This window comes from Ambystoma mexicanum, chromosome 13 (genome assembly GCF_040938575.1).
Source record: "Ambystoma mexicanum isolate Mex_15411 chromosome 13, UKY_AmexF1_1, whole genome shotgun sequence".
Lineage (NCBI taxonomy): Eukaryota > Metazoa > Chordata > Amphibia > Caudata > Ambystomatidae > Ambystoma > Ambystoma mexicanum.
In genome coordinates this window covers 136,043,919-136,070,613 of record NC_090938.1, presented here as the reverse complement: position 1 = coordinate 136,070,613, position 26,695 = coordinate 136,043,919, and the positions used below count along the sequence as shown (strand labels likewise).

The window sequence follows — 26,695 nt, the reverse complement described above, 5'->3', positions numbered from 1 at the left end:
TTCTGGAGTTGCCCAGTGATGCGCACCTTTTGGACACAGGTACAGGGAAGGGTGGCAAAGGTAGACATTGAACTGGAAGTGCACGATCCTGCGGCCTGTATCTTGGGCAGATACAGGCGCAACCACAAAAACAAGCCTCTAAACAGGCTCAGAGACTTAATTTATATCACTGCGAAAAGACGCATAGCCATGGGTTGGAAGAGCCCCAGGGGCCCGATCGAAGCGCAGTGGTGGGGTGACCTTACGAAGTGGATAGCTGCCGAGACCGGAGCATGGGAAACCGCAATCCACGAACAGAGGCATGGCTCCAGTGAGGAATTACACCGCTGGGTGTCGCTGACTGTACCATTGCTCCACCTCAGAGCGGCTGACGACTCCTCAGAGGGATCGGTCAGCCCTGGTCATTAAACCGGCTTGATTAGGACTGTTAAGTTGACCGTGGTCTTCGGGGATGGAGGGGGAGGAGGGTGGGAAGGGGGGAAATTGTGGATGTGAGTTACATATGCAGCATATGATAAAGTTTAAGGTTTGTTAATATATTGAAAACCAATAAAGAAAGTTTAAAAAAAAAAAGTCTGCACGACCCAACGGTTCTGGTAGAATAGCAGAGCAGTCAGGCTTATCTTACGAGGAGGATGTGAGCCGCAGGTAAGTACACTGAACAGTCAATACAATAGTCTACAGAAGCTCTTACACACTGACAGTTATATTAAAATATATTTATTTTATATGCACAAGGCATGTAAGTAAATACTCTACTAAACTAACTAATGCACATAAGAATTATTCACAATACTTTTCAAAGGTGACTGCTTCAATGGTAGTTGTTTGCGGGTACAATTGTTACAGAGAATGACACTAATGACAGTTCTACCGTATTACTAGTAGTGCTGTGCACTCACATTGATTACAGGGAAACAGTAATTGCATTCAGGTAATAAAGTCACATCAGACAAAGTCTGTGGGAAGGAAAAGCAAGGTTAGTCACACAAAAATTCACTTTATAGCAACACTTTTCAAGGCGATCTAGGGCTTTGGCAGTCCAATCCCTAACATTCCAAAAGTCAGTTTAGGAGTGGAACAAAAGTCTTATGTAGCAGCTAGAAAGGCAAAGCCCCTGAGGATACTTTAGCCACTTAAATAAAAATGCTTAGCGAGATAACTCAAGTTAAAGGGACCCTGCAAATGACTCCCTACTAGGACAGAGGCTGGCTGTTAAGCCTGGGCCAGAGGTTTGGGTGGACACCCAAACACCTTGTTATGCTTGCCAGTCACACTGGAATGACTCTTTGGATTAAGGTAAATTCTACCTTTAGCCACACAATACCTTAGGTTAAAAGAAATCAGTGCAGCCGGATTCTTTCCTGTGCAGCAGCAACAGACCCGATGTCATGATTCCTCGGTCTGTTGATGAAAGGAAGGACTCTGAATGGGATGTCACAGCAGCAGTCGCGAGAACGCACCGTCAGCAAGCATTTCTTTGGTCTCCCATGTCAGTCTGCGGTTTTGATACCGTTTTATCTGCTCCAACTAAGGACGGTAAATGGACGGTTGATCTGCATTCCTGTACTCTGTATAGATCACTTACATGAGTGGTATTGTGCCTCTGGAGGTCCAACTGGAGCTCACCAAAGTTCTGGGCGGATTCTACCTCTGAACGTCTCGGGAGGATAGCTCAGGGGCAACGTGCTCGCCTTGGAAGCAAGACGACACGAGCAGCACAAGTTCGATCCCCGGGGTCCGCACTTCTGGGTATTAAGCGCGTTATAAATAAACTATCATATCTTATCATAGCAAACATGTTGCACTGCAAATGGGCTGGAGCGCCCCTGGTATTCGCGGTTTGCAGCTCTGGAAGGTCACAGCACCTCGGGGGATGGAGTTCGTCTTGGGGCTGGTTGGTCCCACCAGCCAAACGGAAGGAGTTGTCCTCTTCAGAGCTCCTCTGTCAATAAGAAAACGGGGTCAGGATAGCAGTGGTCGCTTCATGGTTACAGGAATGGTCTGCAGGCATCTATGTTCGTCTCTAGCTTTGAATCTTCTGTTCCAGTGGTCGACTTGCCTTCTGCCTCAGGTACCTCACCTTTTATTCGGATTTCCCATTCTCTCCTCTGCAAACTCTCCCAGCAGTTTAAAGAAAGGGGTGGGAGGCTGTCCAATCAGGACAACCAGCCCCCCAGTGGGAACTGGTTCCAGTCATGCACTCTGGCAGACAAAGCATGGGGAGAGTTTAAACTCCTCCCCTGCTTCCTGCCTTCACAGACGCACTGTAGCCTAGGCAGGGACACCCAAGGATTCCTGCCAAAGGTAAAACTCACACACAGACATCCCCCTCCGAGAATGGTAGAAAAAGGGCTAACCAAGGGCAACCACATGAGAAATGGCAAAAAAAGAAAGGAGCCCGCTATGTTAGAATGTAGGTGACCATGTTGTGCACAGGCTGCTGTAATAGTTGATAGAACACGTCCACTGCCACCAGCCGTAACTAGGATTGCCACTGTGACTAAAAAGTCACAGGAGCAGAGAAGCACTCCACATAAGGTGGGGTATGCTAATCTCTCAATAGTGTTTTAGGAAGGATACAAAGTATCCCTCGATCCTTAAACAACAGTAGTTTTTAAGGATATTCGAAGAGTATGAAAAGGAGAACCCAAAGGGATCCCAAGAACACTGCACATAGGTGCTGTGTGCTGCAAAAGTGATTAACACAAAATGGAGAGTCCCCTAAATGAACCACTCTAATTTTTGATTCTCAGGGGCCCAACCAGTTTTTGGGCGTAGCCATTATTTAAATGATGAACAAAAGTGAAACACATATTAATTTAAGAGATATGGACGAAAGCATAAGGTAATGCAAAAAGAACAGCGTTCACAAAAGTCAGAGCGCATAAGAACGAACGATTGGAAAAAAGGCTCCCCTCATTCAGGATAGAAAGAAAAAGGTCCAGAAGTCCAGCAACAAGTGCCGGGGGTTTCACTGGCAGAGGGGATTAGGCATAAAACGGATACATCTCCCCAACACCTTAGTATTTAAACTAAAGGCAATAATCTCCAAAATCAATATGTTTCAAAAAATGTATCCCAAACATGTTTGCATATCTAAAGTATGGTCAATGGATGCATGTAGACGCACAAAATTCGAAGTTGCAAGCATAAGACCTTCCTCCCAAGGGATCTAAATATTTATTTTCTTTGCTCGCAGTGATTACTTTCTTATCCACAGTTGCAGAATTGACCTCACAAGACGTGAACACATGGAAATACAGCATCACGAAATTATTCTTGATGTTATTTTGTGACAAGATATCCCCAACATGGCATTTTAGTTTTGCCAAGCAAAGCCATTGTATATTGATTTCTTAGTCACGTCAGAGGTTCGCCATCTCGTGGTTGAGCTTGCAAATGGCATCTTCTTTAAGTGTTTCCAGGCGCCACAAGTCAAAATAGGGGGGTGGGGGAGACATAAAAGAAAACAACAATAATGGTGCTACGAGGCCATGTGACATTCGGATCGTGCGTGCAAGTGAAGTAAGTAGTGAAGCAGGGGTAAGGGTCAGGGAAAGGGATGGGATAGGGGGAGGCTTAAGGGGAAAAGTGCTGGAGGGAGGGGACCCAGGGGGATGGGCAAGTGCAAAGGGGTGCCCAGGTGGGTTAGTGCCAGGTGAAGCCAGGGGTAGGGTAATAGTGCGGGTTGGGGGAACAGCCTCGGAAGGCAAGTCAGGGAAGGGAGCACGAGAGCAAGTGCCGACATGAAGGGGTGAGAAGAGGAGACAGGAGGAAGGACAGTCTGACCCCAGAGACTCATGAGGGACACAGGCATTCAGTCGTAGCAGCAAGAGGAGACTAGCAGGGGAGGGGGAGAGAGAGAAGGAGGAGGAGAAAAGGAAGGTCTTGAGGAACTTCCAGAACTTAAGGAGATCCGGCTCAAGGCGAGAGAAGCAGGGAGGCCACTCCAGAGGGAGACCCCTGCTGAAGAGAGAGATCTACCCCCCACTCTCTGCTTGGGGAAACGTCTGATCTGCAGAGAGTTGGAGCTAGAAGACCGAAGCACTCTAGCTGGGGGTATTTCGGGAGAGAGAATTGAATGTAGCGAGGTCCCAGGCCCTAGAAAGCCGTGTGGATGATGCAGAGGGTCTTGAATTATATCCTTGCAACCACCGGCAGCCAGTGGAGAGATTTTTGGGCTGTAGAGATGCTGTCCCTAGACTTGAGGCCAAGTCTTGCAGTCCTATTTTGGATTAGTTGGAGAGGGCGGAGTGAGAAGAGAGCGAGATTGAGGAAGAGGCTTTTGCAATAATCAAGCATTGTGAGAACCAGAGCTCTGGAGATGTTGAGTTTCTGGGGGAAGGTGAGGAAAGGGAGAACGCCTCTGAGATGGTGAAGCTGATGGTGGGCCTTCTAGGCAAAGTCAGTGATACGAGATGAGAAGGAGAGAGGATTTGAAGAGGACACCCACGTTTTTAGCCTCACACAAGGGTGGGGGGGGGCCCAAAGAGGGCAGCCAGAGTGTAGGTGGGAAGGAGAGAGTAGGGTTCCCAATGAGAATAATCTCAGTCTTACTGGCGTTAAGACAGAGATCATTATCAGCAGACCATGCCTGAATAGCAGTCAGTCAGGAATGAAAGAGGAGGAAGAGGGAAGCGTACAGGAAAGCTGTGTGTTTTCAGCATAACACTGGAAATGGGAGAGAAGGTGGAGAGCAAGGGGGACAAGGTAAATGTTGAAAAGCCACGGTGAGAGGATGGAGCCCTGTGGGACGCTGCAGGTCGAGAGTGAGGTAGAGGAGAGAAAGGAGCACAGTTGAACTTGTGAGGGCTGATTCGAGAGGAAAGAGGTTAACCAATCCAGTGCCTGGTCCGTGACACCCAGGGTATCATGGAGCCTATTTGTGAGGATGGAATGATTGCCGTGTTAATGGCTGTTTTAATGGCTGTGTTAAAGGCAGCGGACAGATCAAGGATAATAAGGGCGGAAGGAGAGTTGGAGTTGAGATTGAGAGCAGGTCTTCATAGGTGTTCAGGAGAGCAGTTTCCTTGCCTCTGGCTGCTCTGAAGCCTTACTGGTGGTCATGAAGGCAGCCAACAGATTCGGTGTGATGAATTAGTTGGGAAATGACCAACTTCTCCAGGAGTTTGCACAGGAAAGCGGTAGTGGAGATATGGCAGTAGTTAACTAGACAGGAAGAGTCTGCAGAGAGCTTTTTTAGGAGGTGGTGCACAAGGAAGTGCTCGAGGGGTGAAGGGAAGGAACCAGTGGCAAAGGGGTGGTTACAGAACTCAGCCAAGGAGGGAGCAAGAGAGGCAATGTTGTCAGTTCGAGAGGAGAAGGGAAGAACCTGTTTGGAGGAGACTTTCACAGAGCAGACTGTCTTGGAGACCTCACCCGGTGCTATGGGCGAGAAGGAGTAAAGTAGGAGGGTGGAGGGGGGCGGGCAGGAGAAGCCTGCATGCAGGCAGGGAAAGGAGGGGGGTAGAGGAGTGAGAGGACAGAATGTCCTGGGCATTGGTTGTGAAATGGGTGGTCAACCTCACCCAGAGAGTCTGAGAAGGAAGAGGAGAAGTGGAGTCTGCAGTAGGATTGGCTAGGTCCTTGCAGATTTTGAAAAGTTAAGCCGTGTTGTTTGTGGCTCCAGAGATGTGGGATTGGATATGGGCCTCTTTCTTGGAGTGGATAGAGTCTATATTGCCTTTGGAGCAGGTGGCAGGCCAGTTTGTCAGAGGATGTGCTAGAAGCCAGCCACTTCTGTTCTGCAACTTTGCACTTGCGTTTCATCCAGGCTAAGTCGGAATCATACCAACTATTGCACTTGGAAGCCGGTTTCATGCGGATGCTCATGGCAGGGGCAAGGATGTCAAGGGTGTTGGAGATGGAGAGTTGAAGGTTAGCAAGAGTTGAGTCAGTGTGAGAGTGAATAGTAGGGTTGGGGGGGAGAAGGTGGTGGCAAAAGCAGCTACTGACATATGCTTCATAGGTCGAATGACAGAGAATGAGACTGGCAGTGTGGGCAGAGGCTTAGCCAGGAGGCCCCGTAGCTCCAGATGGGAGCAGAGGAGAGATTGGTCAGACCAGGAGAAAGGAGTAGTGAGAGGGTCTGAGAAGGGGATATCAGCTGAGATGAGTGCATCCAGGGTGCGCCCGCTGAATAGGTTGAGGGCAGGGGGAAGGATGGTGAGCAAGAGTCGCAGAGGTTGTGAAAGAGTAGAGCGGTCACATCAGGAGAATCCAAATGTGGCTGTGCTCTGAGTACAAATGGCTCCTTTTGGACCCAGGTTGATGGTCTGGATATTTTCAGCACCTCAGAATTCCAGTCCAAACCCAAGGTAGAGAGTATTAGGGTAAGGTTCTTAAGGGGAAAAGGATATGGAAAGACACAAGCGAAGCATATAATGTCATATCATGTGCTACACTCAAATAATTATGTTACAAATAATCCAAAATGTCTACACATGTTAACTGAAATAGTGTTGCTGGGACACGTGGCTTTCATTTGGGAACACTGCCAGCCTCTACAATCATACTTTCCCTGAGTCGTTCCGACAAAATCATTTGGTGAAGGAATACTAAATCATGAATCCTCTCTCTAAGGGATGTCCCTAAGTGATTTAAAAAACAAATTATTCTGACCTAAATGCGAACCATTATTTCCATGAACTGCACAACAAGATCTGTAGGCAACAGAGGTCCTTCAGTCTTGAAAGTTTAAGAAATGTCATAATATCTGAATGTGGGTAATCCTCTTCTTAACACCATAAACCTCACCGGGCTTGATCCACTCCGTCTTGATTAGCGCTACTTCTGCTTTCCCCATCAAACCTGGTCTTCACCGCATAGTTGCCTTGTGCTCCAGTCTTGGAGCCCTATAAATCCCATGTGCTGATCATTTTAATGGGTGGCAAGCCTCCTGGAATGTTCATGATGGGAACCGTATATTATTCACCTCCCCGAACTACTGCGTGTTGTCTGGATGTGCAGTGCAGCAAACCTCTATGACATCTTCATGTGCTATCACCAGCCCTACCTATGCCAAGCTGAACGGTTGTGCATTGTTGGTAAGTACAGTTTTAAAACCTGGGCTTGCTTTTTATTGGAGACCATCTCATTACTGCTGGGCCTCTAGGATAATTTATTTTATTTTTTTAACTTAAAACCACATTTGTCCACAAAATGGTTCCATGATCATCTTGTACTTTCGAAGTTCGGTTATAGCGTATTTCTGCTTTCCCCTTGAAACTGATTAGAACATCATATGTGCAACATATCAGTCTGCTTTCGCACAGTGCCACCATTTTGAAGGCTGTTCATATATGTGCTGCATCTTTGTGGATTCACATACGTGGCTGAAAGACAGACCCCATGGGCCTCATTACGAGTCACCCGGTCTGGAAATAACGGTGGTGGTAAACCCGCCGCCACCGTTGTTTCCGGACTGGGTGATCTCGAGTCCTGCAGGTGGAGGTGTCATTCCCGCCAGGTCTGACCTGGCGGCTTTAACACCACCCACCTGCAGGCGGACGTGGAAACACCGGCACCATCACGAGATGGTGCCGGTGTTTCCACTTCCCCATTCCCATTGAGTCCTACAGGACTCAATGGGAATGGGGATTTACCAAATTCCGCCTCTGGAATTCCCAGGTCATCGGGGTCGTAATGCCCCGGTAATTCTGGGAATCACGGAGGCGGAATGGTAATACGAGTCCGGCAGTAACCTGCCGGAATTTCAGGCATGGTTACCGCCGGACTCGTAATGAGGCCCCATGACTGCCCTTTGGACTCTTGGTCGTGTTCAAGTGCTCAGGGATAGATGCTTGGGATAGATTGTAACTATGCCAGAGCGTGATCATGTTTTTGAATATGTGCTGGTGGTGGTGGATTGTTCTGTGGTGGTGTGTATGCTGATGTGAGTCTGTAATTGACTTGATGTGGGTTTCACAAGGTTTGATCTCTGAGTGGCTCCTATGCACAGTCTAGTTTATAGTGCTGCTTTCTTTGTGGGGTTGGTTGATGCCTGCCTGCTGATGTGTGCACTTGTGCTGGTGTTTTCGTGTTGGTCTATGATAGCCTGTTTGGCTTCACCCATCTTCGCCGAGTCCAGATCCACAGGTTTGCGCATCTTTAATGTCATTTATCTGGCCACTGCAATGACTGAAGTACTCCAATCCATGGTCCATATTTTGTGTTTATTAGGAAATACTGCAGTTGACATGACATTGAGTGCCCACGCCATTATGCTAGCATCTATGTGGGCCTCCCGAGGATAGCCTAACATTTGGATCACCTGGGAGGGAGATTTTGACTTGGAAAGTGGGATAAAGTTTTTTTTCCCCATTAAATTGCATTGGCATTAGGGTGATTTCAAGAAGGAGATAGTAAATTTAAAAAATCAGCATTTTTGATAGGTGAATCTGGAGTTAGAATGTATGCGCCCAGGAGGTGGCACTGTGGAGCAGCCCAAGATGGCTACCTAGCCTCTCAGCTCTGTGCGTCGCAGGCACTAATCCTTGAACATCTGCGGTCCTCCTTGCTATATGACACCGGTACTTCGCTGAGGCACTGTGCACACCCGTGGCCGTGCTCTGTGAGAATTTGGGGCCGTTTCGACCTTCGGGGACCCAGCTCCAACCCCTGGGAGCTGCTGGCCGGGTGCGGGACTCGCCGGCGTGCGACCGTCGGCCAGCCTCTCTCGCCAGGATCCCCTTCCCGAGGCCGCGCTGTGGCGGCTGTGGAGGCGTCCCGTTCCCTCCACCGCATATCAAAAAGGGGCCGCTGCGCGCTTCGGCATCCGGCCCCCTCCGCTGTGAACACCTTCCTGGGCCTGCACCGGGTCGGCCGGAGGAACGGCCCGGCCCCCCTCCCTTTGTGCATCGCTGAGGAACCTGAGGCGCACCGCGGGAGCTCAACACTGCTGGCCGAGGGTGCTTCCTGCAAGTGAGCCGCGGCGGACATAGCCGCGTTCTGGGCCTGTGCTGGAGCGCGCTCTCCACCCTCACCCCCTCCGGGGAATCCCTCATCGGGCTGCCCGCGGCCTCATATTTACTGCGACAGTCGTTTTCACCCAGAGCGGGGATTCAGGTGAGGAGCGGGGGGGTGGTGAGTGCGGCATTCGCCCCCCCTCCCTACGGCTGCCCATTCCACGTGCGCCCGTGTGCGCTGCCTTCATTGTGGACCCAGCGGTGCCTTTTCTGCTATACATGGGCCCCACTACACACCAGCCTGCCAAGTGTGGGGCTCCCCCATACAAACTGACTGAGGCCAGGCCACCTTACAATCTGCAACCGCCCAGGGGCGACACCCACCCGAAACCACCTTGCTGCTGGGCTTGGCCACCTATGCTGCGGTCTCCACACAGAGCTGGGGCAGAGTCATTAGGTGAGGGCTTGTGGCCCAGCTGAGACCTACACCTACTCGCTTCATCGCCCTCCCCCCGCCAGCATCCCTCTCCAACTTCCAGACCTCCGCCGACAAAATGCCAGGCAGATCTAAGAGCGCTACCCACGGGGGCACCATGGACAAGTTCACCAAAACGGTCCCTCAAGCTGAGTCAGACCAAGCGTCATCCTCCCAAGACGCACCTGACCTGGGCCCTCACCGCAGTGTCACAGCGCCTGATCTCACCACTCTTAATGGAATGCATGGCCAAATACTTCACCGTTTTTCACGTAAAGCTCGATGACATCAATGCGAATGTTGCCTCACTTAAGACTCGAGTGGACCAGGCGGGTTCCAGGATCACTGAGGCCGAGAATAGAATTTTGCTCAACAAAGGCGGAATCCATGCGCTCCTAGACACTGTGGCTTCCCTGCCGCGGGAAATGAAAAACGTCAAGGCGAAATGTGACGATTTGTAGTCTCGCTCCCGCAGAAACAACCTGCGCATTCTCTGGGTTGCCGAGAACACCCTTAAGGGGCGGATGGAGAATGCAGTTGAAAAACTACTTAAAGACCTGCTGGACAATCCTGATCTTTCACCGTATTTCACAGTGGAGCGAGCCCATCGGGTCCTATCACCTCGCCCTAGACCGTGCGACATTCCCAGGCCCATTATCGCTAAGATACTAAATTATCGCGACAGGGACCTCATCCTCCGCCTGTCCCGGGAGAAGGGAGAACTACGATTTGAGGCCCACACTATCAGAATCTTCCTGACTTTTCAATTGCGGTGCAGCAGGAGAGGCGCAAATTCCTCGGCGTGAAGAAGCTGCTCAGGGAGCGCAACATCCCCTACGCCATTCTGTTCCCGGCGGTTACCAGTCAATTGGTCGAAAACATTTGGTCGACAGGACAATTGGTCGACACCATTTGGTCGAATGCCCCTTTTTTTCTTTTTTTTTTCTTTCCCCACACGAAAACCCACAAAAAATATATATAAATTAAAAAAAAAAAATTCGACCATTTGGCATTCGACCAAATGGTGTCGACCAAATTGCAGTCGACCAATTGACAGGACACCGTTCCCGGCGAGGCTGAAAATTACCTACAATGGCAAGCTATATTTCTTCACAGTCCCGGACAAGCAGTGAAATTCATCGAATTGCAGATACCGCTATATGGGCCAAGGAATGACCCCCCCCAACGGTGACTGATCATGAACAGTACGGGCCGGAATGTCACATCATGGCCACTGATCCTTATCTTTCGATGTGTTAATGGCAAACAGTCTTCGTTCACTCTGCAGATATGGCCTCCTATCACATACATTGGGTTGCGGGCTGGCTCCTAGACGACTCACACTCTCCCTCCTCATCTTGGTGCCTGGGGTTAGCCTTGCGACCCTCCTTCTCCTACTCTGCTGCCTGGCCTGAGGGCGCCCTCTGGTTTCAGAGGCCGATCACAAGATCAGTCTACCGCAGTAACATCACTGGGAGGGCAATGCTACCCCACATCATACTTAAGTTGCGGGCCGCACGGCACTAGCGCTCTCCACTGCAATTGCAACGTTTGTTTTCATTTGGTTACTCCTTATGTTTTGCCCCTGTTGGCCGGGAATGTGGACTAATCCACAATGGATTTGGCCCTTCGGCCCTCACCTCTTGGTGGGATTCTGCCCGGTTGGCGGCTCTTGTGTTCTAGGGTTGGGGGACTGCACTGCATGTTGTGGTTGGGCAGTGAGGGTGGGGGGGGCGTAGTTGGGGTTGTGTTTAAAGTAAAAGGCATGGCAAAGAGGTGCAAGACGTCAGCGCACTACATCTATACGGGTGGTGAACGCAGACTACGACATGGGAATGTACACTATATTCGATGGACTGAGCAACTTCACCAAAGCCCGCAAGATAACTGCCTATTCCCAGAGGCATGGCATTAAGATTCTCCTTCTCCAAGAAACTCACGCCCTGGGGCACCTAGCGACATACCTCGCCCTGACGTGGGGCAACAACAGGTACTACACGAAATACTCAACCCAGTCCAGGGGGGTGCTGACGCTAATCAGTCAAATTCTCATTGCGCACCAGCCATGTTGACCCCGAGGGTAGATTTGTAATACTTCACTGCTTGCTCGCCAACGTGGAATGCCACCTTGTCAATACATACGCCCCTAATTTTGACGCTCCAGAGTTCTTCGACGCCATCACCAGCATACTTATAAAGTACATTAGTATCCCGGTTCTATGGGGGGGTGATATGAATTTAATCCTAGACAGCGACCTAGACAGATCCGGTACCTCCCGCAGAGCCCCATCACGTGCCGCTCATAAGCTACTGGCGCACATGAACACACTTGGTCTTACTGATGTACAGAGAGCTCTCAGCCAACAGTCTAGAAAGTACACTTTTTACTCATCGGTGCACGATAGCCATTCCAGGATAGATCTTTCTCATATCAGGCTGCATGGTGGGCAGGGTCACGGAGTCCAACATACTACCACGCACACTATCGGATCACTCACCGGTAACACTACGTATAGCATTGGGACAGGACCGCCCCCCCCACCCCCGCTCCCCTTGGAGATTCAAGGCTGAGGCCCTACGGGACATAGTCTTCAAAGCTGATATCCTGGTTGATATTAACACCTTCTTTGACTGAAACAACAGGCGGGATACCTCTGACGGGGTGCTATGGGAGGCATTCAAGGTCTTCATTAGGGGGATGTGCATTTCTAGAGAAGCCGGGGTCCTCAAAGCCATCAAAAGTAGCCCGCAACGGTCGGAGGCAAAACTAAAGGAACTTGAAAGAAAGAAAGAAAGAATATGCTGCTGCCCCTTCCCCGACCACACTGGCACAGATCAGAGCAGAATTGGAAGCATTTGAGTCCCACGCCCAAAGGGAGGTCCAGTGCTATGCCCGTTCCGTAGCAGCCAGAAAATATGGTGAGGGCCACAGACCGGGGAGGACGCTGTCCAGGCTGGTCCGCATGGAGGGGGGCAGGACTCGCATTGACTGTATCAAAAACCAGACGACACCCTGTGCTGGTCTGACCAGGACATTCTCGCGATGTTCACTGCGTTCTACAAAACTATATACAGCCCCCAGCAGGAACATAGTTTACAAGACACGGACGCCGCCGAGTTCTATCGAGAGCATGTAGCAATCCTGGCACCCAGACTCTTCGAGGTCTGGAATGAGGCACTAAGACTGCACACCCTGCCCCAATCCATGCTTGAGGCGCTCATAACTATGCTTCCCAAACCTGGCAAACCGCTGGACGAATGTGGCTCTTACAGACCCCTCTCTTTGATCAACACCGACATGAAAATATTCGCCAAGATTATCGCCAATAGATTCCTCCCTATTATGACACACTTAGTCCATCCCGATCAAAGTGGTTTTGTGCCCGGTAGGTCCACAGCGCTCAATATCCGCCGCTTGTTTAATGTCTTGGACAGAATTGACCCCAATGCAAACGCAGTAGCGGTCACCCTTGATGCCCAGAAGGCATTCGATATGGTGTCGTGGCAATACATGTGGGCGTTACTCGATAAAATGGGAATTGGCCCTCGCATGATGTCATATATCAAGCTGCTCTACAAACACCCCATAGCCAGAGTCCTGGTCAACACCAGGACCTCGGCCCCCTTTGTCTTCCATAGAGGTACCCGCCAGGGATGCCCGTTCTCCCCGATACTTTTTGCACTTGCTATCGAACCCATGGCTGACAGCGTCAGAGACAAACACACGCGTAGAGGTATACGTCTGCGCGACACCCCAGAGATCATTTCACTGTATGCAGACGATGTGCTACTTTATATCAGGGATCCGTCCACCCACCTGGACCCGATCGTACGGGACATTACCAAAATTGGCACTTTTTCAGGCTTTTCTATTAATTATACCAAATCTGACATTTTCCCGCTGACACCGACCACAACACAGTCGTCATGTGAATTCCCCCTTTGTTGGTCACCAAAGGGTATCAGATACCTCGGGGTGCAGGTATCCCTCACCAAGTGTTCGCTACTGGCTGACAATTACAGGGCTGTGGCGCAGCTTGCTGAAGCCCAACTGTTCAGATGGCGTAACCTCCCACTCTCCTTGTCGGGCAGGCTGGCTCTAATTAAAATGATAACTGTCCCCAAATTGCTCTACGTCTTCGTCAATGTGCTGATCTGGCCTGGAAGGCGATACTTCAGAAATCTGCACACTCTCTGCGCTCAATTTTTGTGGCATTCCCGTGCGGCCCGGAAGAAGTGGCAGCATATGACCCGTCCATACGAGGAAGGGGGCTTCACCACTCCTGACTTCGCAAAATACTGGACTGCCGCACAGGCCCAACACGCCACATACTGGTACACGTTCACTGACCCCCGTCCCCCCACATGTGAAGCTTGAGAAGCTAGCAGGCGAGGAGGTTAACGCCCTCTCTCTTATACTCCACCACACATTTCATACTGATGCCCAGGCCGACCCCATGGTGGCCACAATCATGGCGTGGAAACAAATACTACACTCACAACCCGGCCTTCACCCATACTATAAATGGTTGCCCATTTGGCACTTCCCAGGCCTCACCCCCACACATGATAAACTCCTAATGAAACACTCGTATGACTTGGGATATCTGGCCTTGACCGATTTCTATCCCGAAGGGAAGTTCATCACTCCGCAAACATGGCGTCGGGGCCACTCTGGCACTGCGCTAGAGCTACTGCAATATTTCAGGCTGAGAGCAGCGTTTCGAGCCTGCTGGCCCTCACACCCTGATGAGCCCCCAGACTCGCCGGAGATACACTATACAGCTAACTCAGCCAGAGCTAGAGGGATCGTGTCCTCCCTATATAAAATGCTGATGACCAACCCTACAGAGTTGCCACGTGCGGCGCGCGATCTATGGAGCGATGAACTGGGACACCCCATCAGTGACGCAATATGGAAGAAGATGTGCGTACACACCCGCGCCACCTCCTTTAATGCTAGATACAGATGCATACAATATAAGCTCCTAAATCGCCTGTACTACACTCTGCGCACACTGGACAAGTTTACACGCACTCAGGCTCACCCCTGCCCTAGATGTAAATCTTTAGATGCGGATCATATGCACATGTTTTGGTCCTGTGATGCATTGGGTCCATACTGGAAGGCCATAATAGACACCCTCACTGAAATCACAGCATTCCCCATCTCTCCGGAACCACTAGCTGTATTATTTGGCCTCTGGGATAGTCCAGAATTGGGAAAAATGTCCAGGTTTCTGAATGTCGCCACCATAGTGGCCAAAAAATGCATATTACAATGTTGGAAACGCCGTTCCCCCCACCCCCCTCATTTGAAATGTGGCTGAGGGCCCTCATCTGGACTCAAACGTGTGAAGAGGACTACATTAACACCCTCCCGCAGACCTCTCGTCCCAAGAATGTGTGGTCAGAATTTTGTACCTACCTGAACAACAAGGATGATCTAGAACTGTTGTCTTCCACCCCCCTCCTGGTGAGGTGAACTAGTCCTTCCCCGAGCCCTGTGTGTCCGCTCGATTGGGCATCTACCCCCGCTTGTATCTACCATGCATTATGTAGTCGCTCATGTACCTGCCTCCATATTTACCTTGTACACTTTGCTGATTGTCTGTTCTTTCGCTATGCCAATAAAGAAAGTTTAAAAAATAAAAACCTATGCGCCCATCGCGGCTTGCTGCCCACCAACTAGATTGTTTAGTTCACATGGGCTTCGGCATGGTTGCCAACATGACTGGAGTCCTATTTGATCTTGGCATTCTGGGACTTGTAGGAATTGTAGGTCTGCTTTAGACATTAGAATTCACAGAATGTAAGAAAATACCAGGACTGGATAAACCCTGACATAATGGTATGGATCAGGCTGGCAACTATGCTTCAGGTGGAGTGAAGGCCTGTGGTTGGTGGGAGGGGGGTCTGTGATGGTGCCTTAAGCGGCACGGCACACAGAGGAGTGGGAGAGCCCTGCACCACCTGGCATTGAAACTGGTAAATTAAGATTTTGCTGCGCAGTGGGTTGGAGGAGCGAGAGACATAGGGTGTGGATGAAGAATGTGGTTTCTTTGGGGTTGTAACCAGAGTCGTACACAGAGTATGGCCTGAGCGGGCAGGTACCACCCAAAATCTAGAAGTGCCCACTGAGCAGCCCTGTGTGGGTGTTTACAGATGTTAATATCACTGCGGTGGGCCCAACTGCATTAGCTTCAGAGCCCACTTCTTAGACAATCCTGAGTACCCCTCTGGTTGTAACTCCCCACTTCAAACCGAGAAACATAGTGGGTTAGGGTCACGTCAGCCACTCAGTGGAAACCCAAACATTGCTTTGGATAATTGGGCGTGCCATGGTCAGGGGAATCGAAGTTTTCATTTTTATAAAATCAGGCAGCGGTATTGTCAGTGTGCAAGTCCAACAAAAAGACTTGAAGGGAACACAAAGACTCATCTCTTTTTGTCACGTGGTGTATGTGCCGGTGTGTGTTGTGCAGTTGACCGGATGTCTGCTTCATGGCTTATGGTGGTGTTTTGTCATTCGCGCTGGTGTTTGGTCGGTTCTGGTGTGTAGATGATTCTTTCTGTATTTGCATACCTGATTGTGCGGATGTGGCTCTGTGTGCTTACGCGCCTCGTCTGCTTGTTAGATTGTTTTGATGCATGCATGCCTCTACTGGTGTGTGCTTAAGGAGCTCCTGTCATGTATGTTTTTGCTTTCATGTTTCTATCTGAGTTTGTGCGGGCGCAGACCTTTTGATGTCTGGGCCTGCTGGTGTATGGCACTACCAGTGCTTTGAATTCTGTGCAGGTGTTGGGTGTTGCTAGGTCTGGAAAAGATCTGGGGCTACGCTGATGTTGGGGCTCAGGGCTAGCAAACCTTTTGGATGTAGCCCCTGAGCTTCTATCCGTGGCCACAACCAAAAGACCTGCCGATTGTCCCCCCTCCTCCTAGCAACGCCGGTGTTTGTGAGCCCTCACTTTTTGGACTCCTGCTTTCCCGTGGTCGAGAAGATGAAATCTTCATGTATGTTTTCCCTGACCATACTGCCCCTCTCTCTCAATCCCACTTCTCTCTCCTTCCTAGATACCATTAGTGTGTATGAGGAACTCCTGTCTTGGTGTAAGAAGCAGACTGCGGGATACCCTGGCGTGGCCGTGACAGACCTCACGCACTCCTGGCAGAGTGGCCTAGCACTCTGTGCCTTGATCCATCGATTTCGACCGCATCTCATGTGAGTAGCACCCGGCGAGGTCCTGCCGCAGCAGATCCACACCCTTCCCCGATTGGTATCTATATATTCCACCTGTTTTACCACCCCGTTACCAACCCTCTTTCCCCCACTACTACCCTATAGAATTTGCAGAATGCTGCATGGTCCTACACATTGCAATGCTAACAGTTTAATACTTGAAGGTACTCTACATTTTCCAAAAAGCGTAGCAGTCAGCTGCTTATTTTTTCTTTAGTTATCTTCTTAATTATTTTTTTTTACTTCTATCAAACCTAAACCACACCTGCAAAGATCAATAGTCACTGTGGATTTGTTGGTGAAGTTTTGGATCAGAGAGACACGTTATAATCTTGGATTGCCAATGATCCTTGAAAAATCACTCCATCTCCTTGATCCTCATTACTATGAGTGCCTATAAAGCACAATATGAACATCCGCTCATTGTCAATCAATCTCCCCAGTCCGAGTTATCGAAACTGAAGGCTTGTCATTGGCCCATGTTGATTTAACATCCGTTGCTGAGTATTATTTTTGTTGGTCAATGGAATGGGCTAAGAAGAATTTTTTTTTCTTTAATTATTTGTGATATAGTTTATTCAACTTTACACAATATACAACGAAAGAAATATCACTTACATTCCACATACATTGCCACCAAAGGTCGTGGGGCTGTTACCATGAAATCATAAAATCATAAAAATGGACTCAACTTTTCTCCATAGTAAGGTTAAATAAATGGTGCAAGCATGATTATTGCCACTCATAAATTCGCACCAAAGAGAGTTGCCTGCTATATCGCCCACCATCCCAGCTGCTCTCCTGGCTTCTGTCCTTCGTTTATTCAGAGAGTGACAGTCACATAGCAGATGTCTGACTGGTCCAACCACAGTCCCTATTGGCCCATGAGGACCGATGCCGGGCACCCTGGATTTCCGCAGTTTTGCCCGTGTTAAATTTTAGTTGCAAATAATCCCAGACCAAGTAGTTGCCAACAAATTGCTCAACATAGGTGGGTAGTTCCCTTCGAAGGATATTTGGATATCCAGACCTTTATTAAGTGTGAATGCAGTCAAGGCTGTGTCAAAGGTCTTAAACAAGATGCTAAATGCGTTGCCCCTTAAGTGTTTAGTATGATCTGTTGGCACATGGAGATCGTTATTGACCTTCTCTCAGCCAATCGGATTGTTCAGAGTGCAGACTACTGATCAATGCATTCTGAGCAATAGGACTTCAAGAGCAGACGGGGCAACAAAGGCGATTTCCAGACGGGATTTCCATCATCAAGACACTTCCTCTCTGGGACGTCCTTTGTTTGCTCGAACATCCAATGTAACTTCCTGAACAGAGAGCTGAAACATAAGGGAATGCTTTTACTTTCTTAGAGAGAAACCGTTTTGTTTTATATGACACAGAATGCATGTGCAGGTTAAACCTGCTCCAGTTTAACATTTAAATGCTTAGCCTATGAAGACAACCTTGTTATTAAAATACTATAGAATAAAACAGTGTTTAATGTATTAACTCAGTTGGTCTATTTCACCTGCCAATCACAATGTACTACCATGTGCTAGTAGCCATATAGATCTCGGGAGGGGTCATTATCGCTTGATCCTACCCTGACGTTTGGCGGGTGATTATCCAGCGATAATGATCCCTCAGTCGTCTATAAGGCTATATTATTTTCTGGAGAAGTGTAACACCTTTGTATCAGTCTGTCTTCTCTGTTTACTGAGGATTATGCCAGAATAGCTTTGTTGATCGCTCTGATGTAGGCGGTAAAAACCTCCGATCATGGCAGTGGCCTTTATCCCAGTCAGCAAAGAAACTTTCAAGCTACCACCAGACAAATAGGTCTGTAAAATCTTGGAGAAGGGGTTAAACAGGCATACGCTTTCCTCCAAAGTAAAAAATGCAAATTTGTTTGGCCAACATAAAAGTTAGAAAACGCAACCTTGAGAAACCTCAGGTACTCCCATGTCATGCATGATGGCTCATTCAGGGCACCTTTTTTCTTTGCTTTTTGGGAAACCGTCTACTCACGCCTGATGGGACAACTTGAGAGCTGAACATCTTTTACTTAACCCTTCCCATAGCGTTTCCTGTTCCCGTGTCGTCCATGAACCTAAGGTGGGTGGTGTTGAGCGAGAGCATGTAAAACTGTGAGCAGCTTGGTCTTTGAGTCTGGAGGATAACATTTCTTTATTGGCTAACCTAACATTTGGTTTGGGCCTATGAAGCTGGGATTTCTTTGCACCACCCTATTAATTACGCACACACAGCGGCAGCTGTTTTGTCCACGTGTAGATCTAGAATCGGTTGAGCCGGAACAATGGTGTTTTGTTTCTAGTCGTTGGGAGCTTTTTTTAGAGGGCAAGACCACAACGTCCCTAAGATGTCCTCCGTTCTGCTACTTCTCATCTCGTTGTATCCAAAGAGATGTCCTCTATAGCCTGCATTTATTGCTGCACCTTCCATGCACACCAGCAATGTCACACTTCGTTGATCTTGTTTTCTCCCCTCACATTTCCTTTGGACTTCTGTCTCTTAATACGTTCTCTCATTACGTCATGGATGTGACCTCCCTGAAGCGCCCGTTTAGGTAAGATTTACATTTTAGTGCCAAGTGTACCTCACTTGTGAGAACACCAGAACTTTTTGCTGGACTGGTAGATTATTTTTCCCTATACCTCAGTGAGATTGAACCTTTTTCCACACTCGCATATCCTTTTACTCTTTTTATGGGTGTCATTTTTAAGACTTTCCATAGTGTCCTTTTAATTTTATCCTCTTTGACAACTTTTGGTATATGCCTTTTTATTGTTACAGGGTTGCCCTTTGGGCTTCAATATTACTTTCTCTGGCTAAACTTGTGAGAAATACAGTTCCCAAGGGTAGAAAGGATATTCCTATCCCTTCTACATTTTGTTAGGTGAAACTAGCACACCCCACCTTATGTGGAGTGCTGGGGAGTTGCACTGTATCCCCTTTCTCACTAGCACTGTAACTCGGTTACGTGGACAAGCTTACCTTTAATGGCTGGTGGCATTGAACCTTTTAACAAATTCGGTGCTCCTTTAACGCAGGCTGTTGTCACAGCTGCGGTAAAGGCGACATGGGTGCCCATTTGACCAAAATGGCCCCTATCTTCTACATTTGCCATTTTCACGCTTCTTGTCACTTCTTGATCTTTCCCCTGTCCTCCAGGGTGGGAAATAACTTTCTGTGATTTTTATCTTCGGCAGGGGACCTCGATCAAGCCCAGCCATGCCCCAGAGTGTCAGTGAAGGCAGGAAGCGAGGGAGGAGTCCAAAACTCTGCAGCCCTTTGTCTTCCAGCCTGCCTGTGAGAATCCAGTTCAAACGGGGAGGCTAGCTGTCCTGAATCGACTGCCAACCCCCCCCCCCCCCCCAAGTTTGAATGTTGCATGTCTGTTTGATTGGCTGCGTCCCTGCATAAAAATCCAATCCTGGAATAAGAAGAGGTAGTCGACCACTGAACCTGAATCCTAAGAGGAAGAGAAAGAAAACGCGGCTGAGACTATTTCCAGCGACCAGAGAGCCTGCTGTCTAACCAGAGCCTGCTGTTACCCTTATTTCAAGCAACCTGGGGACCCCAAAAATGATTACCCCGACCCAGAGCCTGCCGAGAACCACTACACTCAAGAAGACCTGCATTTTGAGTCATCCCACGTCATGCTGTGACCTTGCAAGACTGCAATACCCTGGGAACTCGAGCGATTGTGTGTTGCATAGACTTCTGAATTCCAAATCGAGCTGAAACTTTGGTGACATAATGCTGGACCTCCAGAAACGTGATTCCAGTCCTTGAAGTCCCCTCCCCAGAGTCCTGGACCAGATTAGTGACGCAAATCGAATCAGCAATATTCAATCCTCTTCTTGCTCCAGAAAAGGGTGCCAAAACCACATTCAGTCATGAAGAAACTCTTGCCTGGAGCCTTACCCGTTGATCGTTTCTGCAAAATCCCTTCCAAAGTTCTCTTTTGTCTTCATGACAAAGGAATCCATCAACCGTGTTTTTGTCTGCAGACCCTGAAGTCTCCCCAGCTGCAACTCTTCTTCCGTGCTGAGGTACTGTGCTGGCTTGAGTATTTACATACCTTAATCCTTTGTGATTCCTGTGTAGCGCTGGGGTTTCTTTTGATTGGGAGTCCTCTCATCCAGTTCACCCAGGCCAACTGCTGGAATCCTCCTAGGGTGTCTTCTCAGAGGTCCCTGGACCCTTCCAGCTTCTCTAAATTGTAATACTCACCTTTTTTAACAGTCTTCCTTAGGAACCTTGAACCTTTTGCTACTTCTGTGCCTATCCTGAACTGCCTGTTGGACACTAGAGACCTAGTGACCCCCTTTCTGCCACTAAGAACATAAAGGAAAGGCTTTCTAAGGAGTGGGCATGTTGCCTAGAAAAGAGAACACGTGTTTAAAAGTGTACTTACTTGTAAATGAGTTGGTTGGTAACTAACTCAGAGTGGGCGCAGTTACAAAAGTTCTTACTTGCCTTGAATGTGTGTTGTGCCATTCTGAAAAGTCTATATAAGGTTATTTTACTCACCTGTGAATTGATTGCTTTTGCCTCTTCCCAAATGTAATGCTGCTGGCTTCACCCAACTATTTCTTCACAAATACAAGTGTGTAAGTTCACTAACTGGGTCTTCTTCCCCTGACTCCTGTATAGCCTGTATAAACAAAGTCCGCCTTGGGTGTTGCCTACCTGGAATAACACTGAGTCATTCTTAAAGTGTAACATTGGGTTTTGCTTTCCCTGGTCTGTGTTTTATAGATGCTAAAACAGTCTTAGGGTTATACCTACCTTTTAAGTTGCTGATAGATCCTTTAAAATGTATATGGGTTTAACTTACCTTGGTCTGCCTTGGGCCATCCTAAAATAAGTTGGAAAGTCATTGCTTACCTTAGTCTGTGCTCCACTGACCTAAAAAGCAACTGTAATCATGAATTACATTAGGTTAGTGTAAAGAGTTCTTGCTTGACTTAGTCTGTGTTCCACTGAGCTGAAACACAACTGTAATTCTATATTACACCAAAAGGTTTTACTTGCCTAGTATATCTGTGTGGTTTCCTGAAAGTCGTTATAGGTCTCTACTGTTCCTTGAAGGAGGGTTCCACTATTCAGAAAACTATGCTTGCAGGTTGGTTTACTTAGTGATTTCTTAACTGAGTGTCACTGCACAACTGCTAGGGTCTACTACCCTTGTATTACTGAAAGTAATCAAAAAGTAACTTATGGCTTTACTCCCTATGAATAGGTGTGTCCTATACTAAATGTGTTTGATAAGGTCTGACTTCCCCAGAAATACTGTTAGTTTTCTAAACAAGGTTTATGCTTTGGTCTGTGTATTTTAAAACATTGTGGTGTGTTTTTATTTTGTGTTTGTAATTATATGACCAAGTACCTACCCCCAAGATTTATCTTGGCCTATCTTGTATTATAATCCTTTAGTTTTATAATTCTTCTGGTTGCCAGTGTTTCTATTGAACCCTTGGTATACTACACATTCTTGGTACCTTCCAACAGCCCCATCTCCCTTCTAATATAAACCTGGCTGTCTACGCTACCATATATTCAGGTGGTACAGCCTTATACTAAGAGTGGAGTTTTGTACCGTCTCAGTTGAACGGTTTTACTGAACCCATAATTGGACTTCAGAAAAACTGTCCTAACAGTGCCTGACCTACCTTCCTACTTTCCTTCCCTCCTGCCCTCCCTCCTCCCTCCTTCCTTCGCTCCTTCCCCCCCATGTCCTCTGATGATTCTTCTATGTTCCCCTTTGAGTTTCACGCAAGGTCATCCCTTGGTTGCTGCCACAAACCAACCCTCTCCCTTGATCACCCCCCTTCTATGCTGCAACCTTTAGTTTCTCCCCTTAATTTCCATTGGAGTCCCACTTAGTTTTCTCTTGTCTGATAGACATTCTGCTGTCCATGCCCTCAGAGACTAAGCCTCCCACACGTGGAGTATGCAGAGCTTTTTCTTGTCGCAGGTTATGTTTAATTTGTATATTCAACCACTATTTCATTGATCAGTGTGAGGGGTCAAAAACGTGAGGTGGACAACTTTCAGATGTTTTTATCAAACAATACCATTTTATTAAATTAACTGTCAACCAAACTCTCACTTGCCCTACTCTAACAGGTATTTCCCCACCTAAGTAATCTAAGGGAAACAATCTAACATAACATTTCTGGCCCTCACCTCTATACATAAACAAGAAAATATATGGCACTTCACAGTGACAATATATGTATTCACAACACCTTCGAAGTCCTTGATTATAACCTGAGCGAATTCCCCTTCCCCAGGTTTAAGGTCAAAGTCAGTTCCGTTGAAGAACACAGAACAAGGAAATCCAGGGTTGAAACGGAGTTCCAACACAGTTCTTGACAAAGTCAGGATATTAAAGAAAAAGCGTCCAACACTCCTCAGTTCAACACAGAAAAGTTTCTTCTTCTCCACAAAATATAGATCAAAGCACCTTAAACAGTATCAAAGGGATTCTTGGTCAGGATAATCTGATTCACAAAACACAAATAGGTTGAAATGAGTTTCTCTTCAGTGCTTCTCTTGGCACCATGAAACACAACAACCTCTTCTGTTTGGAAAATGCCACTTTGTTTCTAAGCACCGCAAGCACTGATGGTTCCCTTCACAGTTCTTCCCTCTTAGCACCGTAAGCATCAATGGTTCCCTTCACAGTGGTTCCCTCTTAGCACCGTAAGCATCAAGGGTTCCCTTCACAGTGGTTCCCTCTTAGCACCATAAGCATCAATGGTTCCCTTCACAGTGCTTCCCTCTTAGCACCGTAACCTCTTAGCACCGTAAGCATCAATGGTTCCCTTCACAGTGCTTCCCTCCTAGCACCGTAAGCATCAAAGGTTCCCTTCACAGTGCTTCCCTCTTAGCACCGTAAGCACCAATGGTTCCCTTCACAGTGCACCATGAAACACAGCAACATCTGCCGGGGTACGTCGCACCCAGTCTTCTACTTCCTCTTCTGTCTGGTGCACGCTCCTGCCAGACCCAACTCCTTCAAAGATACACCATGCAGGTTTTCTCTTCTCTGTTGTACTGTTTCTCTTCTACTGCTTCTGAAGATTCAGTTGCCCTGCCACTTCCAAAGTATAACACTTCTTCACTTTAAACCGCTTTCAACAACTTTTCAGAAATTTGGCATAAACACAAGATTCATACACTTGCCCTTTTAACTAAGCTAGACAAGCAATGGGCCTCATTATGACATTGCCGGTCCGGTGACAATGGTGCCGGTACGCTTACCGGCACCGTTATCGGACCGGCTAAGTACAGGTTTGCGGGCGGGATGCCCTCCCGCCCGCAAGGTCTGACCTGGCGGGCAGAACTGCACACGCCCGAAGACTTTCACAGTAGCACCGTAGGACTCAATGGGAATGGGGAGTTACTTTTTCCGATGCCTGGCTTCAGGGACCGCCAGGGCTGTAATGCCCCAGTGATTCCCCATTGCCAGGCGCCATAAAAAAAGCATAACTCCAGCAGCAGCCTGCCATTTTTACCGGCACGGCTACCACCGGAGTTCTAAAGAGGCCCAATGTCTTTCTCTTCTTAACACCAACTTCCTTCTAAAGCCACTTTTCAACCACTCTGGTCTTTTGTTCAGCCACAAACCAATCACTTTCACTTTTACCTCTATTCGCTTTGGCAATGTGAGTTCATGACTATTTGCTGTTTCTTTTACATCATAGTCATTCATTTACAAGCTATACCTTAAAGATGTTATATGAGCCCCTTTTCCTCTGGAAGCAAAAGTTATTTGCACGGAAACCTTTACTTTAGCTTCTTTTGACTGAGGGCAATGCTTGTTCAACTCTGGGTGTAAAGTAATGCCTGTTTGTTCTCTTCGGTTCACAACAATGAGGTTTAACATTTGGTGCCACAGGATACAGTGTTATTGTGGCTTTACTTGGGTGTTGTCTTCGTGTTTAGAATCACTTTTAGGTAGACGTGACCATTATCAATGTTGTTAAAGCTGTTTTTAGAATTGGAAATGTCGAAAACCACCTTCTATAGTGTATTTATCTATGTACGAGTGCTAGAATTGTTGCACTCCGTTGTCTGACACGGTCTGATCAGCTTCATTCAATTTCACTCCTTTGCCAGTGAAAAGCATCTGGTTACAGTTGCCCAGCAGCAAATGCCTGAAGGTGTGGGAATGCTTGGAAACACTCACCGGCTCCTGCATATGGCTGGACCCCTTTTGCAATGGCGCGGACGGGCTTAAAACATTGTTGTGGAAGGTTGCCCAGAGCTATGGTTCAGATTTATTCAAAACCTTCCACCCATCACTTTTTTGGTTCTATTAATGCCTTTGTAACAGCACCTATGGACTTGGCAATGGTGTCTATCTAGGACTTCCTCAAAAACTTATACTAAGGCTGCAGAGAGTGCAGAATGCTGTGGCAAGAATGCTTCTTTAACTGAACATGTTTGAGTGGATCTCGGCTGGTTTAATACTGCTACGCTGGCCCCTATTAAAAAGAATATTCTGTTTCGGTCCTCCCGAGTGGTTCATTGGGCATTGTACACCACCAGGCTAACAATGGGGTTTCCACCTGTGTCAAGAAATATTTACCACAACGACCTCTTAGATCACCAGTCGGCTGCCAACCCGAAGAGCCTAGAATAAAGAATACTGACTTTGTTTATCGACCCTTCTCATGTTTATTAATTAAAGAAAGGAATGCAGGATTTTGGGACCTGAAATCCAATGCTAACCTGATTCCTTTTAGAATCTGTCTAAAACCTATCTATTTAGTAGAACTCTCCAATAGATTGTGAAGGCAAGCCCCTGCACACTCACACCAGAGAAAATGCAATCCGGTAGAGGAAAAGGCCAAGACACCGCTTGCAAGGATATCACGTTTTTATTCCTACAAAAAGGAACTGCATCAGCAAAGAACTGCCGCCAAACGTTCTGCCAAATTAGGGGTGTGCAGTAAGCTAAAAGAGCGCCTGACGTCATCTATGTTATCATTACATACAGTGAAAACCTGCAAAGCAGGTTGGCAAGACCCTATACATGGGCGGCCCACTCCATAGGGGATGTTAGGCCATTGGTCTTAGCCTTCTTGTCCGTCTCCGTCCACATGGGTGCTGCTGGGCTCATCATCCACAGGCAAAAAAGTCCTAATAAGCAATTAGTTACTTTGAAAACAATGCTACTCTTATCAATGTAACGGTGCACCTGGCAGACACAGATATGGGTCCAGGGGGCGAGCCGAGGTCATACTAACTTGTATACTTCACACATTCACAGGTGTGCCAGCAACCTCCCAAGGTCTTCACCACTCATTTTGGACTATAATTTCATCCCTCCCTGGTACCTGGCGACACAAATTATGTGACCCAAATGTGAAGGCGAGATAGCCTTGCTTTCTGATATATATTTTTTTTTAATCAATCGGGGGGTGTTACAGCTTTATGGACAGTGATATGGGCCTGGCTTGCACAGTGGTATGTGGGGGTCTTGAGATCAAAGCATAGGAGGGCTTCAGCTCCGATGCAGAGGTGTTGTCGGGACTGAGGGGCCATGCTATCTGTATCGTGGAATGGTAACTGGCAAGAGGCACTATGCCCACTTCTAGTGGCCTTGCACTCGTGGTGTAGGTTATGTCTGTGCTAATAATGCAGGCCTAATACTAACATGTTACGCTCACCTGGTATCCACGCGGACGCCACCCAGCTGGTTTACTCGCTGGTATGCTTCTCAGCTTTGCCCTGATGTGGTCTGCGGGGAAGGTTCTGCCTGAAAATGCAGGAGGACTGTGTTCAAGACTGACCGACTGGGGTAAGTATCCTCCCTCCACCCCCGTATGCTTTCAGTCCCTCTGGCACCCTCTCCTCACCTTGTGGTAGAATTAGGCGTGCTCTCCGTCCTGCCTTCATTGCAGGCGTGCGTTGTCTTTCATGGGCGAGTGTGGTCCAGTTACTTCACTGACGCCAGCCCGTGAGATATTGTTCAGGTAGGTCGTATTGCTGTTCTTTAGTTTTGTTGCTATCCTGCATGCCTTTCTTTGTTTAAA

General features: G+C 47.9%; 1 protein-coding gene across 8 annotated transcripts in view; it reads left to right on the top strand.

Annotated features, from left to right (window-relative positions):
• LOC138520978 (F-actin-monooxygenase MICAL3-like) overlaps positions 1–26,695 on the top strand; it is a 247,756-nt gene that overhangs the window by 198,015 nt on the left and 23,046 nt on the right. For all 8 annotated transcript variants that reach the window (XM_069633453.1, XM_069633457.1, XM_069633459.1 and 5 more), the window contains exon 12: positions 16,460–16,607. In XM_069633453.1, coding sequence (XP_069489554.1) covers positions 16,460–16,607 — 148 coding nt within the window. The remainder of the gene's footprint in view (positions 1–16,459; positions 16,608–26,695) is intronic.